We start from the raw sequence: 24,757 nt of genomic DNA on the forward strand, positions 1-24,757 counted from the left end.
AAGTTTATTTTTTGCTGTTTATTGTCTTATTTTCGGTATTTATTTAGTTAAGAGTTTATTGTTTATCATATACAGTATTTTTTATACCCCCCTTTTTCTACACAAGTGTTTTGTAAGCTGCACAAGTTTTTGGTGATAAAAGTCCTAATTGAACCATAAACTGAGGTTTGAACAGAACACATAAAGTAGTTTTCACCGGAAGTGACTCCGCTCCAGCAGGTGGCGGTTATCAGGCTCCTGCCGCTGTTACTGCGTAGAGGAAGAAGAAGAAACGCGTCACTGTTCAAAACAATACTTGAAGTTCCGCCTTGTCTGGCGCCGACAGTCCTCATGAAGATGTCTCAAAATACTCCCGACAAAGACGACCAGACGTCAACGAGCAAAAAAACCATCTCCCTCCCGATTTCCAGAGTGAGGTTGATAATGAAGAGCTCCCCGGACGTGTCCAACATCAACCAGGACGCTCTGTTCCTCACCACCAAGGCGACAGTAAGCTGCTGTTATCAGCCCATTCATCTGTTGCTAACAGGGATTAGCGGTTAGCCTCGAGGATAACTGTAACCATAGCAGCGCCTTTTCCATGTGAGCTCCATTTTGCCGAGTGTCTCCTGTGCTGACTTGTGTTTTGTGTTGTCGCAGGAGCTGTTTGTGCAGCACCTGGCTCTGGCTTCCTTCAACAACGGCTCCGGGAAAGAAACCAACTCTCTCTCCTACAGCGACCTGGCTCACACCGCGGAGGAGACGGAGACCTTCCACTTCCTCACAGGTGAGACCGCAGCCTGAGAAACACTTCTGCAGCATGCCACTAAACCTTTACCACTGAAACACTCACCTGGGACCCTTCACAACCTATGTAAGCTGTGGTTCTAGTACGTGATTAGGTTACGTTACACCTAACATTAATGCAGTCTAATTCAAGTAATCTGGTCTCCATGGAAGCCCAGTGTGATGAAAAAAGTCATTATACTTAGTCATTATTTTGAGACACTTTGTAATCATTTTGAGACACTTTGACATTATTTTGAGATACTTTCTCTTGATTCTGAGATACTAAGTCATTATTTTGAGATGCTAACTCATTATTTTGAGATACTAAGTCATTATTTTGAGATACTAAGTCATTATTATGAGATACTTTCTCATTATTTTGAGATACTAACTCATTATTTTGAGATGCTAACTCATTATTTTGAGATGCTAACTCATTATTTTGAGATTCTAACTCATTATTTTGAGATACTAACTCATTATTTTGAAATACTAACTCATTATTTTGAAATACTAACTCATTATTTTGAAATACTAACTCATTATTTTGAGATGCTAACTCATTATTTTGAGACTAATCTAATTCCCATTTATGTCTCAAATTCAAAAAACTTTATTTGTCCCCGGGGGGCAATTCAGGGACTCATACGACATACAATGGACATTGGTCTATTCTAAAACCAATTCATCGTTCATTTAGATGCTGTAAATACAGTTTTAGGGCACGCCGCATGGCTGGATAAGTCGTGACAGTCAGGGACGTCATTGCACAGCTAGAGTCATGGCCACACTTTCTGTGTAAGCAGTGCATGTTCAACCTGTTGGTTTTTTTTATTGCCATGTTAACAAGAAACTGTAGTGAGAGTGCTGTTATGATGTCAATATGATTTTCAAAAGACCATTTCACTGTCATTAATTTGCTCTAAACTGTGCATGTCACTGTTTTAAATAGGGGAAAATAGGCAAGACCTTGAAATCCCTAGAAGCTGCGCAGCCGACACTGAGCCGACCCGCTCTGCTCAGGCCGACTGTGTGATTGCTCCAACCTGTTAACATGGTCACTGCTGCTCACATGAGCTCTGTGGCCCGGCAGTAAGAGGATAAATAGTGACTAAGTTTGACTCTGTGTAATATTCTACTTTTGTAGATATCCTGCCTAAGAAGATCCTGGCTCGAGATTACCTTCAATCTTTGGAGCAAATGCAAGAAGAGGATGCTGACTTTTAAAAAGCACACTGGCTGCATTTCACATCTGGACAGATGTCACGTCCTGTCATTCATTGAGCGCAAGAGTCACCCTAAACTTTCTCAATGCTTTTAAATCCAGAGTTCAGGTGCAGGGCTCATGGAAGACGTTAGTGGACATGGAAGAAAGTAAAGCCACTTAGGGCCAATGTGAAATCAAGTGAAGACTCAGAGATCACCTTCAAACATGAGAACACACAGAGTCTTAGAGGGACTTAGAAGTTGTACTGTATGTCTAAGATAAGTACTTGACGCTAGAAACCTAAATTTGTAACAATGGCCTAAACAAAGCAGCAGTAGATGAATCACACCCTCCCCTCATCACCCCTCAACACTTTGAACCGTTCGGAATTCAGAACAATTTAGCATTTGGCCTGTACTCCTCAATTATCTTATGTTCTGGTTTTCTGGTCACGATGTCTTATAAATTTTATGTTCATTTTGCATGCACAACAATCAGGAATTAATTGTTTTTTTTATAAACAGCTGGCAGGCCTGTACAGGCTCTGACATAATGTGAACCTGTTCCCCACAGCTGGTGCACAGCTCTCACAGCTGCTGAGTTATTATTGCCTTTAAAGTACGATTGCTTTTGTTGTGAACAGGGATTTCAAAGTGAAATATTCTGATGTTACTGATTGTTAAACATGATCATTTTTCAAGATATTCTTATTTTTTGTTGAGTAGTTTATCATAAATACTTTAAAGTTGTTTAAACTAGTCAAAAGTACAAATACCTCTATTTTTCAATCTTAACTACAAAGCAAATGCTGCGTCTTTCCAAATGCAAATTCACACTCAGCCTAATAGATGTGAATATTTAAAGTGTATATAACAGCTAATCCTTAAAGCACACCATCCTCAGAACACACATCCTCATGCATTAACAAATGAATTGTTTAGATTTGATATTAAAATAAAGATTCATGCTGTCTGATATTCATGTTGCACTGCATGTATTTTACACCACAATATTGGAGAGACGGACGTATGAAAATGCTGTTTATTAATGTTGAATGATGTGTTTAACATGTCAATTATTCTGTTCCAAGCTTCACAGCTGTCTTGCTGTTTTACTAGAGGCTCTCAGCACGACCATGAAATCTCCATGTGGAACATGTCTGCGAACTGGAAACATGAAACATGATTTAAAGGGAAAGTTCAGATTTTTTTTGAAGTGGGGTCATAAGAGATACTTACTCATAGTTGTATTACCTACAGTAGATAGCGGTCAGCCCAACCCCAGTTTGGAGCTAAAAATGTACTGCTGGATGGGGGCAGCAGCAGCTAAACATATTTTAGCCACCTTAAAAAAAATCTATATCAAGTTAAATGTACGCTATATTGACAATATCTTTCGCTGCTTTACCTTACAGTCAAACGCCCCTTGTTACATTTGCGCAGGGGGAACTGAAGCTGTTGTCTATGCTCTTGTCAAAGCCACCAGACTGCATCGACAAAAACATTAGAGAGTTATGATGTTTGCATTATTGTGTGACTGTTGTTTTCAAGGGTTAAAAACTAAGAAAACTTAACTAACTGATCAAGGCAGCGGTGGTTCAGCAACTCTCATGTTCTGTGAGGTAAAAATGACTTTTTGTCAATGGAGTCTGAAGGTTTTAATAAGAGCACAGCTGTCTTTGAAAAAGGGACTTTCAAAACATACCTAGCAGGTGTAATTGGATGAATCAACTGTCTATTAAACTTGCAGAAGTCAGTCAAAAGAGTGACTTCGTAGAGTGTACACATAAACTGATATTTCTCTTTTTTTAAGTGGCTTAAATGTGTTAAGCAGCTGCCCCTGTCTACAGCAGTTATGGTCTTAGCTTCTGTGCCTGTCTGTCCTGCTCCCTCCTCCAAACTGGGCGTGCCGGCCGCCATCTTCTGTACTCCGACTATGAATAAATACCTCATACAACGCTGCTTAAAAATCTATCCCTTTAAAAACTACATGTTCATCAATTCTCCCTGATAATGTGAGGTGTATTTATCTCTGCTGATTCCAGTCCACACCACACACTGTATGGTTTACACATGTAACATTTAGGTGCTTTGGTGACGTGTTTTGTCCTCATACTACAGACTAACACAATCCTGATCATGCATGCATCTGCTACATTGTTGTACAATACATGAATATATAAATACAGCTCAAATGAGGGAAGAAAAAGAGGCGAGTGGGCCTCGTCATTGTGGGATGAGCTTGTTGAGTCGAAGCTGTATGTTAAGCAGAGTATTCTCTAGAGTAGAAAAATTATTCTCCAGGATGTTTGCCATGTGCTGTCGTCCATCAATGGCGTCCCCTGTGTTGGCGAGAAGCTCCTTTATACTGAAAGGGAATGACAAATCACAAGTAAATGTCTTAAACTTTTGTTGACACATTTATACACTACTCTGCGTAAGTAGTAAGTCAGTCTGTTGTGTCACATCTAATAGAAAGAAAGCACCGGATTGCGTTTATTCTCTGCCGTCGTTTTAGTGCCAGGGCCTCGTCTCAGCCAGATGTCCCGACAGATGACTGTTGGAAAAACACTTTTCAATGACTCAGCTGCTTGTCTGGATGCTGTTTCCACTGCGTCTTCTTTGGCATTCAAGCAGCGTTACAATAAGGCCAAACAACAAACACTGATCCAGGGCTCCTGACTGCCTCACTAACAGGGATTCAGGAATAATCCCACAGCTGGCTTCAGATCACCAGAAATTGATTTAATTTGTCTGCACAGTGGGGCTTTTAGGTGTATATTTTGAGACTGAATTGTGGAAAGTATGGTTCAAATGTCGGTGTATAAACATAAATATGCAACAACAGAAAGCCAACCTCTGATATGTACATGATCTATGTCATTTAATAAAAAAATCAGGGTATTCACATTATCCCCACTTCTTTAGTTACCACACAACATTTTAAGTATAGTCCCCCCTCCCAAATAACTGTCATACAATCCCTTAGGCTATTTATTCTATCAAATGGTCCAAGGACTTCCGTTTCTCACCTTGTGAAGACCCCCTGTTCCTTCCCTTCTTGCCTCTTCTCCGCCAGAGAGACAAACACCTTTTCCATGGTCTGCATAGTTTCTACCACACTCAGGTGGTCTGAGTGGATCCCCTGGACCTCCTCTCTGGCTTGGTGTTCGTAGGAGACGCCTCCCTCCTCCACCCCGCTGGTGGTGGACACAGCCTGCAAGGCAGCCCTGTTCTGGAGAACAAGCAGACGGGACCTGGCAAACTCCTCAGGTCCGGCTATGTTTTCCCAGCAGATCGGAGAGGACGGTGGTAGCCAGAAGCGCTGGGTGCAGTTGATTGGTTTTCCTGGGGTCTCTGTTATGAAGGGGCTGTCAGCAGGGAAGCTGTGCAGCAGGTGCAGAAAAGATGATCCAGAACCCCACTCCCCATCCTCAAGGTCCGATTCCCCAGACTGTTGTTCAGGGGAGAAGGTGGGAAGAGGCCCAGCTGCCTCTGCACCCTCTGCTGGGAAGCAGACCCCCAACAGGAGGGAGCAGGACAGGCAAAGCACGGCCCCCTGGAGCATCTCCAACTGTCTGAAACGCACACAAACACACACACACACACACACACACACACACACACACACACACACACACACACACACACACACACACACACAGCTGTAATGGCTATTTGTTGGCATCATGACAGACCATTTTCCGCCACACATTTTTTTCCACTGTGGTCTTTTCCTGTATCAAAGCTATTGTTTTATTCAAAAAACATTTCCTCCTATATTTGCACTTCCATACTGTTTTGGGAAAGAGCACATTAACCATTATTGATTAAATAAAACGCTGTCAAAGCACAGTGCGCATTTGCCTCCAAAATAAAAGAATAAATTAGGTAAAGTTTAATATAAAGGACAAAGAAGATAATTTCAGCCACCTATTTCTCCATCAAGAACATTATTTCTCCGAAAGATTGTGGTTGCAAATGTACGTTTTATGTCTTAAATACAGTATTATCTCCGGAAGTGTTTCTCTCATGTTGGTAAAGCTGTTTAGTTTGCAGCAAATACGCAACTTGTAATCACTGCAACAACTCTAACACACACAAACATCTTTCCTTACACCACTTTCACTCGGGTCTCTCGCCTGTGTGTGTATAAAACTGTCTTACCTTTGCAGAAAAGTCCTGCGACGAAGCTTCTCTGTGAGCGCTGCCTGCGACGCTCCTCTGGTTCCTGCAGGCGCTGGAAAATATGAGTCGTCGACTGCAGCCTGTTACATGCGATGTGATCACTATTTACTGGCCCGGTAACAGCACTTTAGAGTCAGGAGCAAGGATTTTCCGTCAGGGTCTGCGGAGTAATTGAGGAGAACTCACCCCGAAGCGCGTCACATATAGCCGTCACTGGTAGAGGCTGAACACCAACACACCATGCAGGCTGGATAGGTTATATTGAAGGACTTTTCTGCAACTTCTACTCTACTTAAAATAAATTAAACTAAGTTTCCATGCTGGACTGTTGACTGTTTTTTTGTTTGTTGGTAAAAATGTGCAGCTTTGTTTCTCTAAAGACTCTAAAGGAGGTGTGATGCTTCTGGAAATTTATGAGCCTTTTTACTGTGTCCTAAACAGGACCAGACGGCTGGAATTTTTAACTCAAAATGCTCTAAATATCTAAACAGCAAGCTGTGCATAGAAACAATTTGTTACCAGTTTAGACATTGTTATTCTGCTGTACATGTACTCAAACTTTTGTCCCAAAGATTATTCACACCATCTGTGTTTATTCAGGGAGTTTTTTTTTCATTGATGTAGCCTGAAGCTTACACCCTGACATAAGCAACAAGGAATTGGAGACGTGTTTTGGCACAAAGAGGATCATTGTATGGAGGATGTTGTAATGTGAGGGGAGGAAAGAACATGGAGCAAACATACACCATCAATCTTAAAAGATGAACTGTGAATCTCTGACTGTAAAACATTGGATCTTAAGAAGGGTGGAAATCACTCTAGATGAGTCATGTCAACACAGATTCTTTGGCTGTGTACAGCCGGCGATGCAGCCAGATGCTGTTTTCAGGTCCTGCTAATGATGTTCAAACAAAGCTAAGGTTAACTGTTTCATTCAGATGAAGAAACACAATGTTTTTTACTCAAAAAACCCAGTGATAGAGACAGGAAAATAGTCACAGCGACAGTTTTTGTATTGCATTTGAAACATAAGAAATGACCCTTACACTGCTCAAACAATCAGTATATAACCTCAACGTTAAACACAACAGAACATAGAAAACACGCCCCACAACATGTACAATCTAATACGGTCATAAAAACACCAACAATGCACAAATAAGCTGTACATGCACTGATCCCATAATTATATGTAATATGATAATTAAATGCATCCGCTTTGAAGGCCAATAAAGAATCGTTTATTATGTCCATTGTGTTTATATTCACAAACATTTGCCACAGAGGACTTTACCATCTGTACAACACATGACACTCTTTTAAGACCCTTGAGTTGGAAAAAAAACAAAACAAAATACCCTTTAATTGGGAGGAAGGAGGGATCATTCCTCCATGAAGGAAAGAAGTTGCACATAAGTGAATAAAATAATTAGTAAAACAGAGAAAAAAGAGCTTTCTGGACTGGTGACCCTTCTGTACTGGAACAGGCAGGGTCATTGTAGCCTGTAGTAGTGCATTTTATAAACTGATTTCAGTATTTTTTTCAGTATAGACCAAGGGAATAATAATAAAAGAATGGCTGAAGGACATCTACCATATATATTCCCTAAAGTGCATTTGCTCCATAGGCCTATGTAAGAGGACACAATGTTTCTTGGGCTAAAATTTTGCACTTTGCTTCATTTGAAATCCAGTTTGCTGCAGCAGGTAAATGTAACTGTCCACAGGGACGTTTTAAGGTGGCAATGGCCTCCTACGCTACTTTTTGTGTGGGGCCCCTCTCACTCATCATGCTTAACCAGAAATAAAGTAATTTAGTGCCGTGCTTGTGTAATATGACCAATACATGCACACACTTGAGGTGCACTGGTCGAGACACCCTTTCCTATTAACAGCAGCGCTACAGAAAAAGGCAATCACAGTGCATCTGCATGCTGATAATGACTTTGAGTTTTCTAAACAGGTAACATCTGCAGCAGTACACCGTGAAGAACATCGTGTTTTTTTGGTCAACTTAGGGATTTTCATAAGTAGATCTTGTGATCTTTATTGTTGAGGTGAGTATGTAGGTACTGTAAGTAGCATATACATTGCAGGAAGTCTGTATTATAAGCCCCATTAATCAATGTTTATAAACTTATTAAAACATGTATAACAGGTCAAGAGCATCCATAAGACAGTTATAATGAAATGTAAGTCCCATCGATAATGTTTTATGACTTGATCTGGTGCATCAGAAAGCATCATATTTGTGTAGTGTAGTCATGAAGCATTATGAATGCACTACAATTAATCATGAATACACTCATAATACACTATAGACGACTATCAATCTTGACACTAAGTAGGATTACCGCCTGGCAAGACGGACGGCTGCATACATGAAAAAAAAACAAACCCTAACCCTAAAGAAATTCCAACACAAGGTTTCTCAGCTGTGTCTTGTAGTCTTGGGTGTCCTTAATAGCTAAAAGTTTACCAACGTTGGACAACTAGAAAGATGGCGTTCAAGATGGGCAGGTATAAAATCAAGTAATCTTGGTGTCTAACCCCATGTTTTCTGGGTCTATGAATCCACTGGACTTGTCTAAATTGCGCTGACATGATCACATACATATGGAAAAATGATTTTGTGAGATTACTGTAAGGTTTTATCTTTTTGGGGTGAACCAGAGATGTAAACGATTTAGCCTATATCATGTAACTCCTATGTGTTTTTGGACACATACCCCCCTTTTTTTCTTTTTTTCTAATACACAGACTTGAAATTCATTGAAAGAGTTATTGCATATTAAAGTAACCTAAATTGGAGACGTATAACTTTTGATCATACACAACTCTGAATTAGACCAAACAGAGGACTGTTTGTGAACCCTCTAAAATGGTCACGCAATCCAATTTGAATAAGGTAATACATATGCAATGCATCCTCTATTGTTGTTTTTTAGTATAAAGGTGACATTATGCTAAACCCAACAAAACTAAATTCACGGATGGTGGAATACTGACATATGTGCACAAGATTGCTGCATTAATACTATTATATATTTATATATATATATATTGTTATTAAAGATAGACTTGTTGGGTCTCTGTAAATCATAAATAAGTCACAGAGTGTGCTCTACACGTAAACACAACAGTGACACATCTTATATGTGACTACATATAAAGTGTCTTGAGATAACTTTTGTTATGTTTTGGTACTGTAAATAAAATTGAATTGAATTTGATATTGATTGCGTCATTGAAATGCTGTTGGCAGCACAGTGTATTTACGATTTTGCCCAAACAACATTCATGTTTTGAATTTGAACAGAATAAAGACCGATGGACGCCCAGAATTGATCCGACAGTGACATCTAGTGGCAAACACTGGGAATCGCTGTTTGCAACGGTCCCTCCAGCATCATTATTATTATTAAATTCTGAAAATGCGTCTGAGTCCAAGCAGGACATTTTATATATCTACTTATGGAAAAATGGACTTAATATATAAAAGAAAAATCCTGTGCACATGTTTACAGGCTGCAGTGCACTTCGATTTGATTCAAATCCGGTACATACTTTTTACACAAAATGCCCTCAAAGTATCTTCATCATCACTTTATGCTCCCAGTCGCCTATTTAGCTCCATGTACATGGTTTTAAGCTCTGCCAATGCCCCGGGTCATGTCAGTGAGGGGCGGGGATCACCGTGGAGCTCCTCCCCCTCCTCCTCCTCCTCCTCCTCCTCCAGGCTGCCGTCACCGGGGCTGCTGGACCGGAGCAACTCGGCACCAACAACCAGCCGCCGGCTGCTGCTCCTCCGTGCTGAGTGAAGACTCGGTGCAGCCAGGAGCCTCCTCCCGTCAAACCCTCACCGTCCACGGTTGACGACATGGCCTCGGACGGCATGGACGAGCGATCTCCGCTGCTGTCGGGTCCCAACTCCGAGAACGTGACCCCCACTGCTCCCCCGTACCTGCAGGATTCAAGTCCCCGAGGTAAACACCGCGACATGTAGAGAGAGAGAGGGAGCCCCGCCGCCCGCATGCTGATTCATTATTGGGCGTATCGAGTTTGTGCGTAAATAAAAACTGCAGCGATGCAAATGCAGGCGAGGGCGATCAACGTGCAGCTGAGAAAAAAGGTGGAGCTTTGCACTGTGAGAACTGGAGCAGTGGGTTAGAGAAGAGAGGCCTACAATAACAGCAAGCTCTGGGTTTTTTTTTTTTTTTTTTTTACTGCAGACGTGCTCACATCACGACTCACTGTCTGGGGCCTGGGATGTCTTTACAAACACAACAGTGGGCTGTGAGTCGTGATGTGACACTGGCAGTAAGGCCTCGTCGGATGTGTTGATGTTGTTGATTGACGTCGGATGAATGACCCGCTGCAGATGAAGGCAGTCCTTTGTCCCAGCTGCAAATCGACAAAATGCACAGATGTGTCAAATACAAAAGGGGACCGAACCCATACCGTTACATCTAACTGTGTCTTTGCTTGGAAACTGGACTGTAAACAACACATATTTGGCCTTGACCTCGCTAAGACAGATTGAATCTACTCTGGCATCTGTAATACAGCTAAACATGTGTGCAGGAAACTGACACTGTCCACATTTTGCTTAGTAAACAGCTGGATGACCCAGGCAGTTACAGCTCATAAATCCACTCAGTCTAGAAGTCTGTGGCCTTTGCCCTGAATTTATTTTATGATTCATGATTTTTTAATTTATGTAGCAAAAGATCAAATTCCAGTTTGAAGCTGGATACACATTATATTTCTTCTTTGCTTTACGCAATAGAAGTTCCCTCTTTTCTACAAAAAGACATGCCAAAGGATTATGGTTTGTTTTTTAGTGAATTTAGCTGCAGACACTGTGCGAAGTTCCCTCTGATTCTACCTTTTTTGTGTCATGGTCTCCTTAAGACACATTTGTTTCCTTTCTGCAGATGAATGGATTCATTGAACATGTAATGCTCTTTGTAGAGCATTTACGGACAGACGGCTAATATCAAGTAAATAAAATGTAAAACATTTTGTTGTTCAGAAGCAGTTTAATCTTGTAGAGTTGATATTTCACCATCAGATTATTCATAAAGACTTTAACACTGGACTGTAATAACCTGTGAGCCGACACACTGGACTGAGTTTAAGCCCAAATGAACGTCAGTGTATTTCATGGCCTAGTTTCTCCTCCCTCCCTGTCTGCAGTCTGGATTATGGCTAATTCTTGGTTCTTTGGGTTTGTTGGGAGCACAGTAAGTCAGCCAGTCTGTAAAATGTATTAATTAGAGTCAAAGTAACCAATAGTGAGCTGTTTTGATATCAACTAAGATGCTTTGAATAATAATCAGCCACATTTAGGAAGCTGAGTGAACATGAGCTGTGATTAGGACCGAGTGAGATAAGTTCATTGTGACTGCTCTCTCTGCTGTATATCTTCACAATCTGACTGAATAATTACGACTCCTTTATCTGATGAACAAAGTTGTCCATCTGTTTTTATTCAGCTGCATTGGGTAGAGCTTCACTGTTTGCTGTACTCACAGTGTGGTGGTGGCGAGGGGCGGAGACCAATGACCTTGGCTGCATCTGAATGGATGGACGCTCAATTTTGTTGACACCTTCTTGATGTTTTTGCACTTGAATGGCAGAATGAATTGACTGCAACAAGAGGCTGTGTAACCCCAGACGGTGTCTTTTTTCAGTGATAAATGAACCCTTCATCTTTACTTTCACTCAGAGGCAACGCTTTAGAAAAATCTTATTATTTTGTGGCCTATTTTTAAAAATTTACATCCTCTGTAGGACCTAATGAGTTGAATGAGATGTTGGTTTTAATATTTTCATGGGATTTGTTGACAATAAGAAAAATGTAGATCAATGCAACATGACAGCAAGGCAGGACCATAGGCCGTGGACAGGGCGTGATGGTGGCTGTCTGTTGTGATGCTGCTGCTGCTGGTGGTGGTGGTGGTTGTAGTAGCGCCTCTTCCCGTCTTACCTCCGGCTCCGAGGACAGCCAATGAAAACCTATAGCTGCTGTATTCAGTTTCAGACATACACGAGACAGCTTCACAGCAGAGAGGCCTCTTTTGAGATTGAGACTCGGAGGTGGATAACGGAAGGAAGTGCTGACTGTGTTTGAATTCAAGGTGTTTAGGATTTTATTTCATACTCTTATAGAAGCATTCATGGTTAAAGAAGAGAGTCCGGTCTGCTTCTAGCCACATTTTGGATTAACTCAGATAAGTAGAAAATGCACTGCCATGTGTTGCCTGCACACAGTAGGAGTGTCCAGTTTCTGGCATGCTTTGGTTGTATTTGTAGCCACAATCTTTGCCCAATCGTAGCCGGGGTGTCCCATCTGTCCCTGCGGCGTCAACTGTCGAGTGTCTCTGAATGTCAGAGCCAAACTTTTTAAAACTGTTGACTTGTCCCATTTTCTCAAGTTGTGTGTGTTTTTTTTGTAAGATTAGATGCTTCCCTTGTGTTTGGTCAGTAGACTTGGGTCAGGCTTTACAAAGACTTGATGATGCATCTCAAGAGTCGCTGTTGGTCACTTGTCTGTGGTCCCATCGCTGCCTGATCTCTGAGGTAAATCGGTACTTAGGGTTCGATGACTTTGCTTCGAATTCAAATGTAGGACTCAGCAAAATGGCAAAACATTTTTTCCAGATATAGGACAACTCATATCTCATAAAAAATAAAGTCTATATTAGATGACTACATGGTAAAGCCTATTTCTGTATACTCCTATGTAAAATAAATACTTCACAAATGAAAAGTACTTTTCTCATTTAATTAAGACATTTAGTGTAAATGAACATAGCCTGCAAGTGTCGTCCGAATATTGCTGTAACAAAGTTCGGCCACTGGTTTTTCGACATTGCGATATAAAGAGAAATAAACGATAAACACTTCGGTGTAGTATATTCTATATATCGTCATGTTACCCAGCCCTAAAGTGAAGCAACATATTTAATGGCATCTTTCATAGTTTTTATTTAGAAAATCCGCTTTTATTGATTAAATGATTCGATATTTGTTCAGGGGCAAATTACAACAACAAATGACTAAATTAATGTAAAGTTGAAGGTTGATTTAAATGGTTTTAATGGAGATTTCAGTGCCACACAGATTGCAATGTATGCTAGCCTACCACAGAAGTAGTAGTAAAGGTAGTGACTGGTGAAAATCAAAGGATTAAGTGTGTTAACACGGTGAAAAACACATGGAATGTAGACTAATTACACACAAGGCTAATGTGGGATTAAACAGTGCACAGTTCATTTAAATGGCTACTGTAGTTAGTTCACAGATGTTCTTTCAGACATTTAGAGAACATTTCTAAGTCTGACCCATTGATTGTGTTGATTATACTTGTGTATGGATCACAAAACACTAATCAGTCTGGCTTTTTATTTGTTTCTCAACCAAAATAGTTAGAATCTTATTAGCCTCATTAGCAGAAACATTTAAATGTCGCTAACAAGTGAACCTCTTTACATGTTTCTGTAAAGTAACAAGAAAGTTGGATGCTTTGAGACAGGACGTATTTATTTCTACCCATGTATTTATGAATAAAATGTATTATATATAACTTACAAACGTTCTGTTAAATTAATATGTCCTCAAAATGCCACATCTTCACACTAAGAACACCAGCTCATGTAACACGTGGGTGTGTGTGGATATTACGCCTCAACTTTGGCGTCTAAAAGGGCCCATTGTTTCTTTTTTAAACATACAGAGTGGTGCTCGGCCCCTGACAGACAGAGAAGAGTCACGTGTTGAACAATCAGAGATGCACACAGACTCTTATGGGTTTGCAGACAGTTTTATACATAAGTGTTTTCAGGCTGCCAGACAAATATAAGCTATGTAAGATAATGTGGATGCATTAAATGTTTGTTTTTGCATTGTGTATTAAATATGATTTTCATCATCCGTTAATGTTTTGATTATAAAAAGCTGCAAATTTTCGCTTTTAAGAAGCTGTAACTTTGCCTTTTGTATTGTATTTGTTTGTTTGTTCATAATGGATTGGATTTATTATCTAGTACCTTTCTCAGCACTCAAGTCGCTTTACAGAGTCTGGATCCCATTCATTCACACAGACATACAGGGTGGTAGACTACGATAGTAGTCACAGCTGCCCTGGGGCAGACTGACGAAAGCGTGGCTGCTCCGACCACCTCCTCAAACACACAGCATTCATACACATTCACACGAGGCAAGCTGGGTGAAGTGTCTTGCCCAAGGACACAACGGCCATGACACAAGTAGGGCAGGGCGGGGATCGAACCACCAGACATTAGCGGACCAACTGAGCCACAGCTGCTCTTGTTCAGAATTGAAATTAGACCATCTAAGCAATATTTGCGAAGCAAGGAAAATCATAAAGCAAAATTTAAATGTTTAACAATTTTTTCTTTACAGTTCAGAAAGGAGTGAGAAGAAGAAGAAGAACTAATTTAATCTCAACCCTTCTCCATATTAAATAATGAAAAATTAATTATAATTAGTACCGTTGCTTATAATAATATAATAATAATAATAATAATAATGGTAATTACAATAATAATAATAATAATATAATAATTACTGTAATAACGATATTTATCAATCGTAATTCAGTGTATTATTAATGACATACTATATAAGTTAGACCATAAACACATATAACCATAGACGTAGACAATAGACCTTCAAACGTTTGTCATTGTTGCTCGGACAATAAGTCAATGGTTCTTCAGTTATCAACAAAGTTGTGCAATTGTTAAATTTTTTGCTCTATATAAGATGTTTTTACACACATTCAGAGTTTTGGACCGCGATCTGTTGTTTTTTGTTTTGTTTGATCATGACTCTTCTGGTCTGTTGAACCTTCATCAGAAATAAGATTTTGTTGTGTTTTATTCACATTATCCACGAGCAGTTTATCTCCAAACAGTTTATCTCCCATATTACACTGTTGTAATGTCTAAACAAGGATCCTGGTCCACAACATATTATATGTGTTGAGGTTTATTCTTGACCTTGGAAATAGCAGTTTGATAACATAATCTTCATTTAAGGGCCCTCTTTCCAGATATTTTCCTCTCCTTTGTGGCTTTTTATCGACCAAGGACACCTTCTGATATTATGTTCCTGTGTGAAGCTAACCTCCAGAGTCTGTCTGTTTAATGTCTGCAGTTTTTTCCATGCATGCGATTAACAGCTGGCTTTGTGTTGTGTGCTTTGGCCTCTTCTTCTTAAAGCCGAACTACCTCCTCCCTACACAGCCATAGCCAGCCCTGACGCTGGCGGTGTGCCTGTCATCAACTGCCGTGTTTGTCAGTCGCTCATCAACCTGGATGGAAAGCTGCATCAGCACGTGGTCAAGTGCACAGTCTGCAACGAAGCTACAGTAAGTGGAGGCCGTTGTTGAGGATGATGATGGCTTTTAAAATGATTGTTGGTGTTGTATTAGTTCAACCGCCAAGTTGAGTGAAGACATTTAGTCGTCGGTTTTCTTTAAGCTCCTCTACTCTCCTTTCCTGAAAATCAAGAGAAACAATTTGCTTTTTACAGCAAATCTTTGACTATTTTTCATTTTGGCAGTGTCCACCTTTTTAGAGTCTTACCAGATGTTGGAGTGGACATCTGTCACATCGATCAGTCAGCTCAGAGATAAATGCTCTATGACCTGAATGTGCCGCCTGTGTCTAACTGAGAGCTTTGATCGAGCTGTCAGTGAAGGCAGCGCGGAGGATGAATGGCTGTCATCACAATCACTCGGGTGGTAAAGGCCATTTCCATCAGCTGATCAACACAGCCGTATGACATTCTACTAGACTGGACCAAATATGTGCACAGTTGTTTGTGTTTGGCCTTCAGTTGTTGCATCTTATTTCAGCTCAGGTTCAACACTGCAGATGTAAATCTAAAGCTGGAGTGTTGTGCGTCAGGCATTCTGCGATGACCTTCTCTACATACATTAAAGATCCTGTGTGTAAAGTTTTTCATGTATTGGTTATTGCTAAGAGATTAACTAAATGGAGTCTGCTAACGTCAACAAACGAACCACACGCGCTGTTCTTCCGTTATGCATTCAGTGCAGTGGCAGCCTGGAGATGGACCTGAGGTTGGCAGATGACCTGTACCGTTACAGGACATCCAGTCAGGGATGAGACCCCTGGAGCTAGGGCTTTTGGCTGGCTGAGGGTCAAGGCTACCAGCCGCTGAGTGTGGGAAGTGGGGACTGTGCTGCGCAAAATACAGACGCTAGAGGACATAATATGGACATTTGAACAAATATGTATTTCATGGATTAAAGGCAAAGTTATTTGTTTCTTTTTACATCTGAGAGGCTCTGCTGTGTCACTTCTACGGTGTTTTAAACCAACTGCTCTCCTCTTGTTGTGTTCTGTATTAAACTAATTTGATATGTTGACTTTCAGCCCATCAAGAACCCCCCAACAGGGAAGAAGTATGTGAGGTGTCCCTGTAACTGCCTGCTCATCTGTAAAGACACGTCCAGGAGGATAGGATGTCCTCGACCAAACTGGTAGGCAGCATGCAGTCAAGTTCAGTCTGATAACATTTCTTGCACGTTTACTTCTTCTTGCCAAATTTGAGGCTTGGACAAAATGCACCAGGAAAGTCAACTTTTTTAAGTAACATGAAGTCCTTTATGTAGTTTCATATTATCAAAAACGTCCATAATCCTGTCTTGGATAGGTTGTAATCATAAGCTTCTCTTTGTTCCTTCGACAGCAGACGCATAATCAACCTGAGCCCGGTGATGGTTGTCCCAGAGGAGCAGCCCGCCCAGCCGGCGCTGCCCATCCAACCTGAGGGGATGCGGGTGGTCTGCGGTCACTGTGGCAACACCTTTCTTGTACGTAAAACCGCCAAGACAACCAGTCTAAACAACCACAGGCTGAGTATGGGATTGCTGTGCTGAAGGCGATATGGAGAAAATCAAATATCACTGTATGTTTTGACCAAATACCCCAATATCGATATTGTGACAATATAGTAGGTTTGACCATTGGTGCTTTCACAAAATAAAATGAGATATACTGAAAAGTAATCATCAATAATGTGTACATAATGCATAAGTAGGTAAAGACGAATAAAATGTGTAAACTGTGCTGTTGTTGGTATGTGCATATTAATAATCTTGAGAGCCAAACCACACGGTATTCCCCAGTCCAAGCACACCTAAGAGCTAAAGAGATGTTCTGCTGATCTTCCATCTTTGTTGAAAGGAAAACAGGATACTATAGTTTCAAGTGGCTGACATGCATTTGTTGCACAATTCCTTTCCTCCCCAGGCTCATTAACAATCCCACTTAACAGCAGAGTTGTTGCAGCCTTTGCAGATAATTCTCACCTTAAATGAAATCCTCCTCCTGCACCATGTTTGGAAGATCAGTATTTTTGACATGCGTTCACTTTCACCGAGGTTTAAACACCTCATACCTTCTATTTATGTCACGTATCAATAAAAGGAACTGTGAGAAGTCTCAGTGAAGGGAGAAGGTGCAGAACCTGAGGTATTCAGTCAGTACGACAACGTCTCAGTGGTATTGTCCTCTTAACGTGTGCACATTGTCGCTTGCGGCATCTGTAGGGCAGTGAGGACGCCGGCTCATCCCAGCCAATGTCTGGTCTCCCCAGCGATGGGTCTGCCCCAGCACAACAACAGGTTGAGAAAGCTGGTCATACTGGTGTACATATTAACAACAGCCTAACCTGCTCCAGTTCAATCTGCAGCTATTTACACTGGTGATTATATGACTTTGCCATCTGGCTTTGAAAAAAGCTTCTGTTAAAGAGAGGGGAATTTGACTCTTAGTTTATAAAATTGACTTAAATCAAGATGGTTTGGAGTTCTGATTTTATTTTTTCTATTGAATTTTTCATTCCTCCCCTGAAGCCAGATGTCAAAAGGCGCATATTTAACTTGTGTCAATAGGACCTTAAATTATGCTGATCTGTGATGGGATATTCATTTCTGTAACATCGCTTTGATTTTTTTTACATCATTTTCCCTGATGAAGCAATTATATATTTACAACCCCCACTAATATATCATAAAATAATTGTAGATGCTAATTTAGCCAACCTTTTAGCTACTTTCTCCCGTACAGACTTAATACATAGATTTATAGTTGCAAACCATCATAACTGATCATGTAAAATCATTCTCAGTAGGTTTTGTTGATTGATTTGTTTTTATAGTACGTTGTTGTATTTCTTTGTTCTCATGCGTGGATGTTCCTCTCTAATGTAACTAAACGGTGCTTTTTCATCTGTTTCCTTCAGTGGATGGAGCTCCGGTTTAACACGCTAGCCAAGTGTCCCCACTGCAAAAAAATGTGAGTCCCATCAAACCTTCATTTAACTTTTCAAGTTTAATCTCCAACTTGTGTAAACTTTACATTTTAGCTGACCATTTTCAGTTTTTGGTTGATTTCTTCTTCCTTCATTATTTTCTGTACGGTGTGAACTCCTTTAGTAGAATCTTAAAATGTTCTGAAGTATATAAAAATCCCCATTAAGTCAACTTTGATGTTAGCCAAGTGTATATATATTGTTGCCTGGTTTTAAAGTTAAAGACTGAATCATATATATATTTCATATAGTCTTGAAATATTTGATCTTAACCCTTGTTGTTTTCACAGTTAGGAACAAGCTTGATATTAAATACACTTAAGTATAAAATCCTCAATTCTTAATATAACTTTGTGTTTCATCTAATCAACTAGATCACAATCACAATCACTCATGTAAACAAACAAAACTTTGAATATTTGATACGGAGAGGATTCCCAGATGTGATGATAAAGGTTTCAAAAGTCTGGACATATTTGGTTTAGGTACCTTAGAAGTGCTTAGCTTTTATTCTTAAAAAGCTGCACAAGCACTGAATTTAAAACCTCTGTGTCATAGTTACAATGTAACATAATTATAAAAACAATAAAAAAAACATTAATGCAGACTTGGAAGTTAATTGAGAAGTTGATAAAGGTCTGTCAAAAATGTGCAACTTCATTTTCATATTGTACAGAAATAAATGGAATCCAATGACTACCAAAATAAATCAGATTTTCTAAAGTGCGGGGTTAAAATGGTTGATTCTCTGCAGAGAATTGGCGTAAAAACCCAAATTATTGGTGTGGTCTTTGAAGAAAAAACAACAACACTGAAATCATTGACTTTCATCAAATGCATTGACGTCATCTCAGTCACGTAGGTTCGTGGTTTGGTATGAAACAGCTGAGCTTCTCATTGATGCAAATACTTTTAACTTTCAGCTCTTGTTGCTGGAAAAGTTTTTAAGCGCTTACTTTATGGATGGCGGGCTTTGTAGTTCCTTGAAGTAGCGAGGAGAGGAGGGGAGGTGATGAAAGCTAATCTAGACGTGTGACGGGAATTGGAGCCTGGCCTCAATACGTGTAATAATAATGGGGTTAAAAATGTTGCTTAAAACTGGATAAAAAAGGAAATTTATGACAGCTTCTGCCAGACAACCACACCGCTGAAACACGCTAAAGTGGCATTGACAGGCGACCAAATGTAGCCGTAACGGACCCTTACCTAGATTATATTACAGATTTCTCCGTATTTGAACACTTTTTGGCATTTTAATGCAATAAAGTTCAGATTTTTTTACCTTTACCCCGTTCTCCATCTCTCTCTCCATCCTTATTTTCTCTCTCTCTCTGCCTTTTCTCCCTTGTAACAGAAGTAAAAAAAAAATGACAGATGATGAAGTCATGAGATGATTTTACCTTATTACACTGCTTTACCTGTTTAAAAGGAACTGATACGTGTTGCTATAGCAGCACTTCACAGACGAAAACCCCCCAATTACATATGTAAAGTGTTGCAGTAGGGCTGTTTGTTGTGAGTCAGACTGATGCACTGTAGATCCAGTCTGTTTGCCTGTTTCATTCTCACTCGAATCTTTAAAAAAACATCTTTTGAAAAGAGTTCAGCTCCACATATGGTCACAGGACAAGGTCAGGTGGTCCACGTGCAAACAGTGAGTCGAACAAAGATGAAACGTGAAAGCAGGAGAAGGTAAGAAATCAGGTGATCGGGCTCCCCTTAAGCCATCTGAATACCAACTGAAGAATGCTTGAGTCCCGTCACATGAGAGGCATGTGAGAGCAGAGAGGGGGAGGAAAGTAAAGAAATGGTGAAGCAAAAAGAAATGCTGCCAGTCCGGTGCTTAAGGGCAGTCGACTTCTGTTTGTAGGAAGTCTAGCTGTCGGGAGCTGCACATGTGACAGGCCTCCAGCGCTTTCTTGTGTAACTTAAAAAAGAGGAAGAGAGGCGGCTGTGGAGACACTGGGAAATGAGAGGGAGTCGTATCAGTCAACATCAAAATGAAAACAGTTTGAACTGCTCCACAAAATGTTTCCAAAGTTCTGTTCATTCATACCGAAGTTCATTTTTCTTTTTCAGCCATAACCACATGAAAATACATAACCTGTACAGAAGAATTAGTTTTTTTTCCTCAGGAAAAACTAAACATAATAATATCTTATTGGCTCCAGCGACCCCGACAAGGACAAGCGGTTGAAGATGAATGAATTAATAAATGTATTCTGTATGTTTATACGATCAGTTTCTCTTCACACCCTGACCTTTGTTCTGTTTCTCTTCTCACTCTTCCTGCAGATCGTCTGTCGGCAGTGCGCTCCCCAGGAGGCGTTGTTGTGCTTATATAACTATAGGAATGATCTGCATTTTCATTGGAGTGGGTTTAACAGTAAGTCCTCTTCGTCTTTGTGTTTCGTCTATGCACGGTAGTTAGCGCTGACAATACAAAAATGTGCAAAGCGCTCAGCAATGAAGGCATTTAAGATTCAATATTACTTTATTGCCATACAACTTATGTTGTACTGAAACTGAATTTGCCTCGCTGTGCTCATGACAAAACAATGATAGCATAACAATCAAGACACAAATAATAACAGAAAACACAAAAATATCAAACAGGTAGAATAGTAACAAGCACAAGAGCAGAAAATTAGAAATTACATAAAAAAAAGCGAGAGAATATAAGTGCGTCTGGAGACGTTTTTTTTTTTGAGAATATTATTAATCTCTCCTAAAAGACAAAAGTTTATGAGCATAAATGAAAATCTGTATTCTTCGTGTTAATATTCCCTCTCTTCTTTATAAACAGGTCGGTACTCGGGAATTTGCCAGTCGTTACAATGCCACCTACGTGTCCTGGGCGTTCGCCTACCTGCTTGGTCTCATCTGTCTGATACGAGCCTGCTACTGGGGTGCTATCAAAGTCAGCTACCCGGAGAATAGCTTCGCCTAGAGTGGGAACGGCACGGCCCTGCACGGCTGGAGGATCAAACCCACCACTTTTAGTTTGTTTTTCATCTTGTTCAGATGGCAAACCGGCCACGGCCGGTGAAGTGGAATGTCTGCAGAGCGTCTGGACAGGAGTGTGCCGAAGAGGTGTCGTGTGTGTTTGAGGAGGTGTATGTTGGAGATGTATCTTGTTGCGTCTGTGTCTGGACAAACCTAATGTATGTCTGTCAGTCCTCCTACTAGTCCACAAGGACTCAAATCCTGCCTAGGTTTTGCCAAAATCGTCCAGAAGCAAAAACCTAAAAACAAGAAACCTGTGATTTTTCTTGGTGATTGCCAAAATTTAGATTTAAAAATAATAGTTTAGCGAACTGGTTGGATTTGGTCTTTCTGGGCTGTATTTTGTTGTTTATCAGTACTTGATTTTTTGTTACTGACCAGACCAAAATGAGATGACGTCCTCAGAGCAGTTAGCCCATTGCACTACGATTATATGCAATTGTACGTGTTGTTTTGCTGCTAGTTAAACTCCAGCTACAGAAATCTGCATACCCATACTGTATTGTAACCACTTACCTTGCCTGTGTACACTGACATAATACTGCTGTATGATTTTAACTCTTGAAATGATTGATTTTTTAAAAGAAATCCTTAAAAACCCATGTGTGCCAATGTTGCTGCCCAGTATTAGTAAAGAAGTGCAAAAATATCAACGGGAGCTTTTTGTTTTTTGGTTCCATGCTGCTTTTAACGCACTACAGCAATAACCCTTTTATTTGAGTTATTTTGAACAGTACCTCCCTGTGCTTTTCACTGTTTCCGACCTGAAACATTATGAGTCATGTTTGCATGTTGACTTGTCAAGGCTCTGTCACTAAGGTGGTGTTTTTTACCATTTCCACAGAGGTAGCTGAAGCTTATGATGCTCCTGTCTTTGCTCTTTCTGCCTGTGAGTTAGAATGTAAACCCTCCTCCTCCTCCCTCCGCTTATAATCACTGCCCTCCGGTGAACTCTCTCCCTATAGGCTAACTCAGCGTCCTGTCTCCTGACCTTGACCAGTGGGCACGGCTCAAACTTCTAACCTTGTTTTGAATGTGATGATGATGATGATGATGATGATGATGAAACAGAAAATACTGTTAAAAAATACTCTTTGTACATAGTTAAAATTCAGTACTTGGAAGACTGTAGTGAGGCGAAAAGGAGAAGATGGCTCATGGGTCTTTTTAAAAATGATAATTTATCAATAAAATGCAAAAACTGCCTGTATTGTTCTGTTTGTTCTTTGGCTTTGAAGACACACATCGTATAGAGGGTTCAACCAAACAGCATTTATTTAAGTTAGTTTGTACTTAATTAAGACTACATTATACTTCATACTTTGTCTGATAATGACATCAGTAACCAGTGAACGACACAAAGCCATACAGGTGTTCCCGCTAACGTTGCCTAATTAAACCACTCCTTTGGGTTGTGCGGGTGAGTACAAACTACTTGATTAATCAACCAGAAGAATTGATAACACCTGTGTGGTTAAAACATTTTAATATTAATAATCTGTTACACAAAGTATTTAGGTTTATATTTAAGTTCCAATTGAAAGTCAGAATAATTCTCACAAGCAGTTTTTTTCTGCTGCAGTACTGCTATGTGTCCACATGGTGGTGCAATTGGTTAACATTGACTTGAGTCAACTCTGTTAAAGGCTTTAAGTGTGTGTGTGCTGTTGTTTTATACCAGAGGTGTCCAATCCTGCTCCTGGAGAGCTGCTGTCCTGCACGTTTTAGGTTTCTCCCTGCTCTAACACACTTGAGTCTAAATATTTTCAAACCTGTGACAAGCTTCAGCTGCTTGATAACGAGCACATCATTAGATTCAGGTGTGTTGGAGCAGAGAGCAACCTAAAACATGCAGGACAGTAGCCCTCCAGGAGCAGAGTTGGGCAGCCCTGGTTGAAGGCTATAAGTGTGTGTGCTGTTGTTTTATACCAGGGGTGTCCAATCCCACTCCTGAGAGCTTGTTTTCTCTCACAACACCTGATTCTAATGATGTGCTCGTTATCAAGCAGCTGAAGCTTGTCACAGGTGTGATCAGGTGTGTTAGAGCAGGGAGAAACCTAAAACATGCAGGGCAGTGGACCTCCAGGAGCAGGATGGGACACCGTGTCTTATACCGTCAGGAGGTGATGGATGATTACACACAGGAGCAAATGAACAATGGCGTGTTATCAACTTTTTGTTGCATCGAAATGCATCGAATATTCCTGCCGCTATATTCAGGTTAAATCATCACCTTGACTCAGCAAACACACTTTTAGGATTAGAAATGATAAAATATTCATCCCTGATCCCATGGGGGGGTCGGTTGCCTATCTTTTCTGATCTCTTGAGACGAACTGGAACTTTTCATTTCTGATTCATTCTGTGATCATGAGTTACTTCTCCTCTGGGTGCCTCAGTAGAAAAAAAGAAAATAAAGAGAGACTCCAAGTGCTGCTAAGGATGCTCCACCATATTAGCTACCAGGACTGAGATTTGTGTGTGATAAACGGATACATAATCGAGGCAGTGCCTTCCATGTGTTGGTAGTGTATTGAAACATATTTGAGAGCTTGCGCTTCTCTCAATTTTCTTTAAACCGAGACACCTATAAGACAATTCAAAGAACTCACGTGGATCGCTGTGGTCCTGACTAGAGCTCATTCTGTCCAGCAGATGTAAATGTTGTATAAAGGAGATTTCATCTTGATTTTTCAAGTTTGGATCACCTACAAAAACTAATGTTCCTAAAACTTTTATTTTTAAGATATCCTGCTGGCTGACAATGAACCAGACCATTTACCAGAGGTACATAAAACGTGGAGGGTATTTCCACATAATGAGTGAGAAACAAAAATACACGACATACACAACAATATATCATCTTTATTTATGACTAACAGATTTTATCACATTTGACACACTGGATACAGAAACAACAGAGTCATGGTGTAATGAGTTCCCTAGAGCTGCTACAATTGATACAATTATGTTTGTTCCCTCTCTCTCTCTAACACACACACACACACACACACACACACACACACGCACACACACACACACACACACACACACACACACACACACACACACACACACACACACACACACACACACACTCTCTGGTGCTGAGGATGATGTCACATCAAACACAGTGATGATGTCAGATGGGTCTCCATCTGATGAGGTCATTGCTTTCAGGACGTCAGAGCATCATCTAAGAGTGTAAACAAGC

General features: G+C 40.4%; 3 protein-coding genes across 4 annotated transcripts; 2 read left to right on the plus strand and 1 right to left on the minus strand.

The window, feature by feature from the left end:
- Positions 1 to 330: 330 nt before the first annotated feature.
- chrac1 (chromatin accessibility complex subunit 1) lies at positions 331 to 2,841 on the plus strand (the record flags this gene model as incomplete). The annotated part of the gene is made up of 3 exons (XM_083925343.1): positions 331 to 489; positions 640 to 766; positions 1,916 to 2,841. The coding sequence occupies 3 exons, from the start codon at positions 331 to 333 to the stop codon at positions 1,993 to 1,995; spliced, it is 366 nt and encodes a 121-aa protein (XP_083781469.1). The 3' UTR covers positions 1,996 to 2,841.
- A 161-nt stretch (positions 2,842 to 3,002) lies between these two features.
- On the minus strand, positions 3,003 to 6,287 carry LOC310955979 (uncharacterized protein). Its single transcript, XM_083926062.1, has 3 exons — positions 6,142 to 6,287; positions 5,007 to 5,552; positions 3,003 to 4,342 (listed from the first exon to the last, which is right to left on the minus strand). Exons 2-3 carry the CDS (start codon positions 5,540 to 5,542, stop codon positions 4,201 to 4,203), a joined length of 678 nt encoding a protein of 225 aa, XP_083782188.1. The 5' UTR covers positions 5,543 to 5,552; positions 6,142 to 6,287; the 3' UTR covers positions 3,003 to 4,200.
- Positions 6,288 to 9,933: 3,646 nt separating this feature from the next.
- Positions 9,934 to 22,733, plus strand: pip4p2 (phosphatidylinositol-4,5-bisphosphate 4-phosphatase 2). 2 transcript variants are annotated; one of them, XM_083925265.1, is made up of 7 exons: positions 9,934 to 10,148; positions 15,414 to 15,562; positions 16,596 to 16,702; positions 16,912 to 17,035; positions 18,469 to 18,521; positions 20,833 to 20,923; positions 21,344 to 22,733. In XM_083925265.1, the coding sequence occupies exons 1-7, from the start codon at positions 10,043 to 10,045 to the stop codon at positions 21,485 to 21,487; spliced, it is 774 nt and encodes a 257-aa protein (XP_083781391.1). In that variant the 5' UTR covers positions 9,934 to 10,042; the 3' UTR covers positions 21,488 to 22,733. The 2 variants fall into 2 exon arrangements, with proteins under 2 accessions (XP_083781391.1, XP_083781392.1); XM_083925266.1 differs by having other exon boundaries at positions 15,438 to 15,562.
- The last annotated feature ends 2,024 nt before the right edge of the window (positions 22,734 to 24,757 follow it).

This window comes from Echiichthys vipera (genome assembly GCF_963691815.1).
Source record: "Echiichthys vipera genome assembly, chromosome: 13".
In the NCBI taxonomy this organism is placed as follows: Eukaryota; Metazoa; Chordata; class Actinopteri; order Perciformes; family Trachinidae; genus Echiichthys; species Echiichthys vipera.

Excerpts from the sequence above, each read along its gene's own strand:
- LOC310955979 (XM_083926062.1), bottom strand. The coding sequence starts at position 5,542 with ATGCTCCAGGGGGCCGTGCTTTGCCTGTCCTGCTCCCTCCTGTTGGGG. Across the intron at positions 4,343-5,006 it reads GAACAGGGGGTCTTCACAAG|TATAAAGGAGCTTCTCGCCA; the intron begins GTGAGAAACGGA and ends ATTCCCTTTCAG.
- pip4p2 (XM_083925265.1), top strand. The coding sequence starts at position 10,043 with ATGGCCTCGGACGGCATGGACGAGCGATCTCCGCTGCTGTCGGGTCCC. Across the intron at positions 16,703-16,911 it reads GGATGTCCTCGACCAAACTG|CAGACGCATAATCAACCTGA; the intron begins GTAGGCAGCATG and ends TTCCTTCGACAG. Across the intron at positions 18,522-20,832 it reads TGTCCCCACTGCAAAAAAAT|ATCGTCTGTCGGCAGTGCGC; the intron begins GTGAGTCCCATC and ends CTCTTCCTGCAG.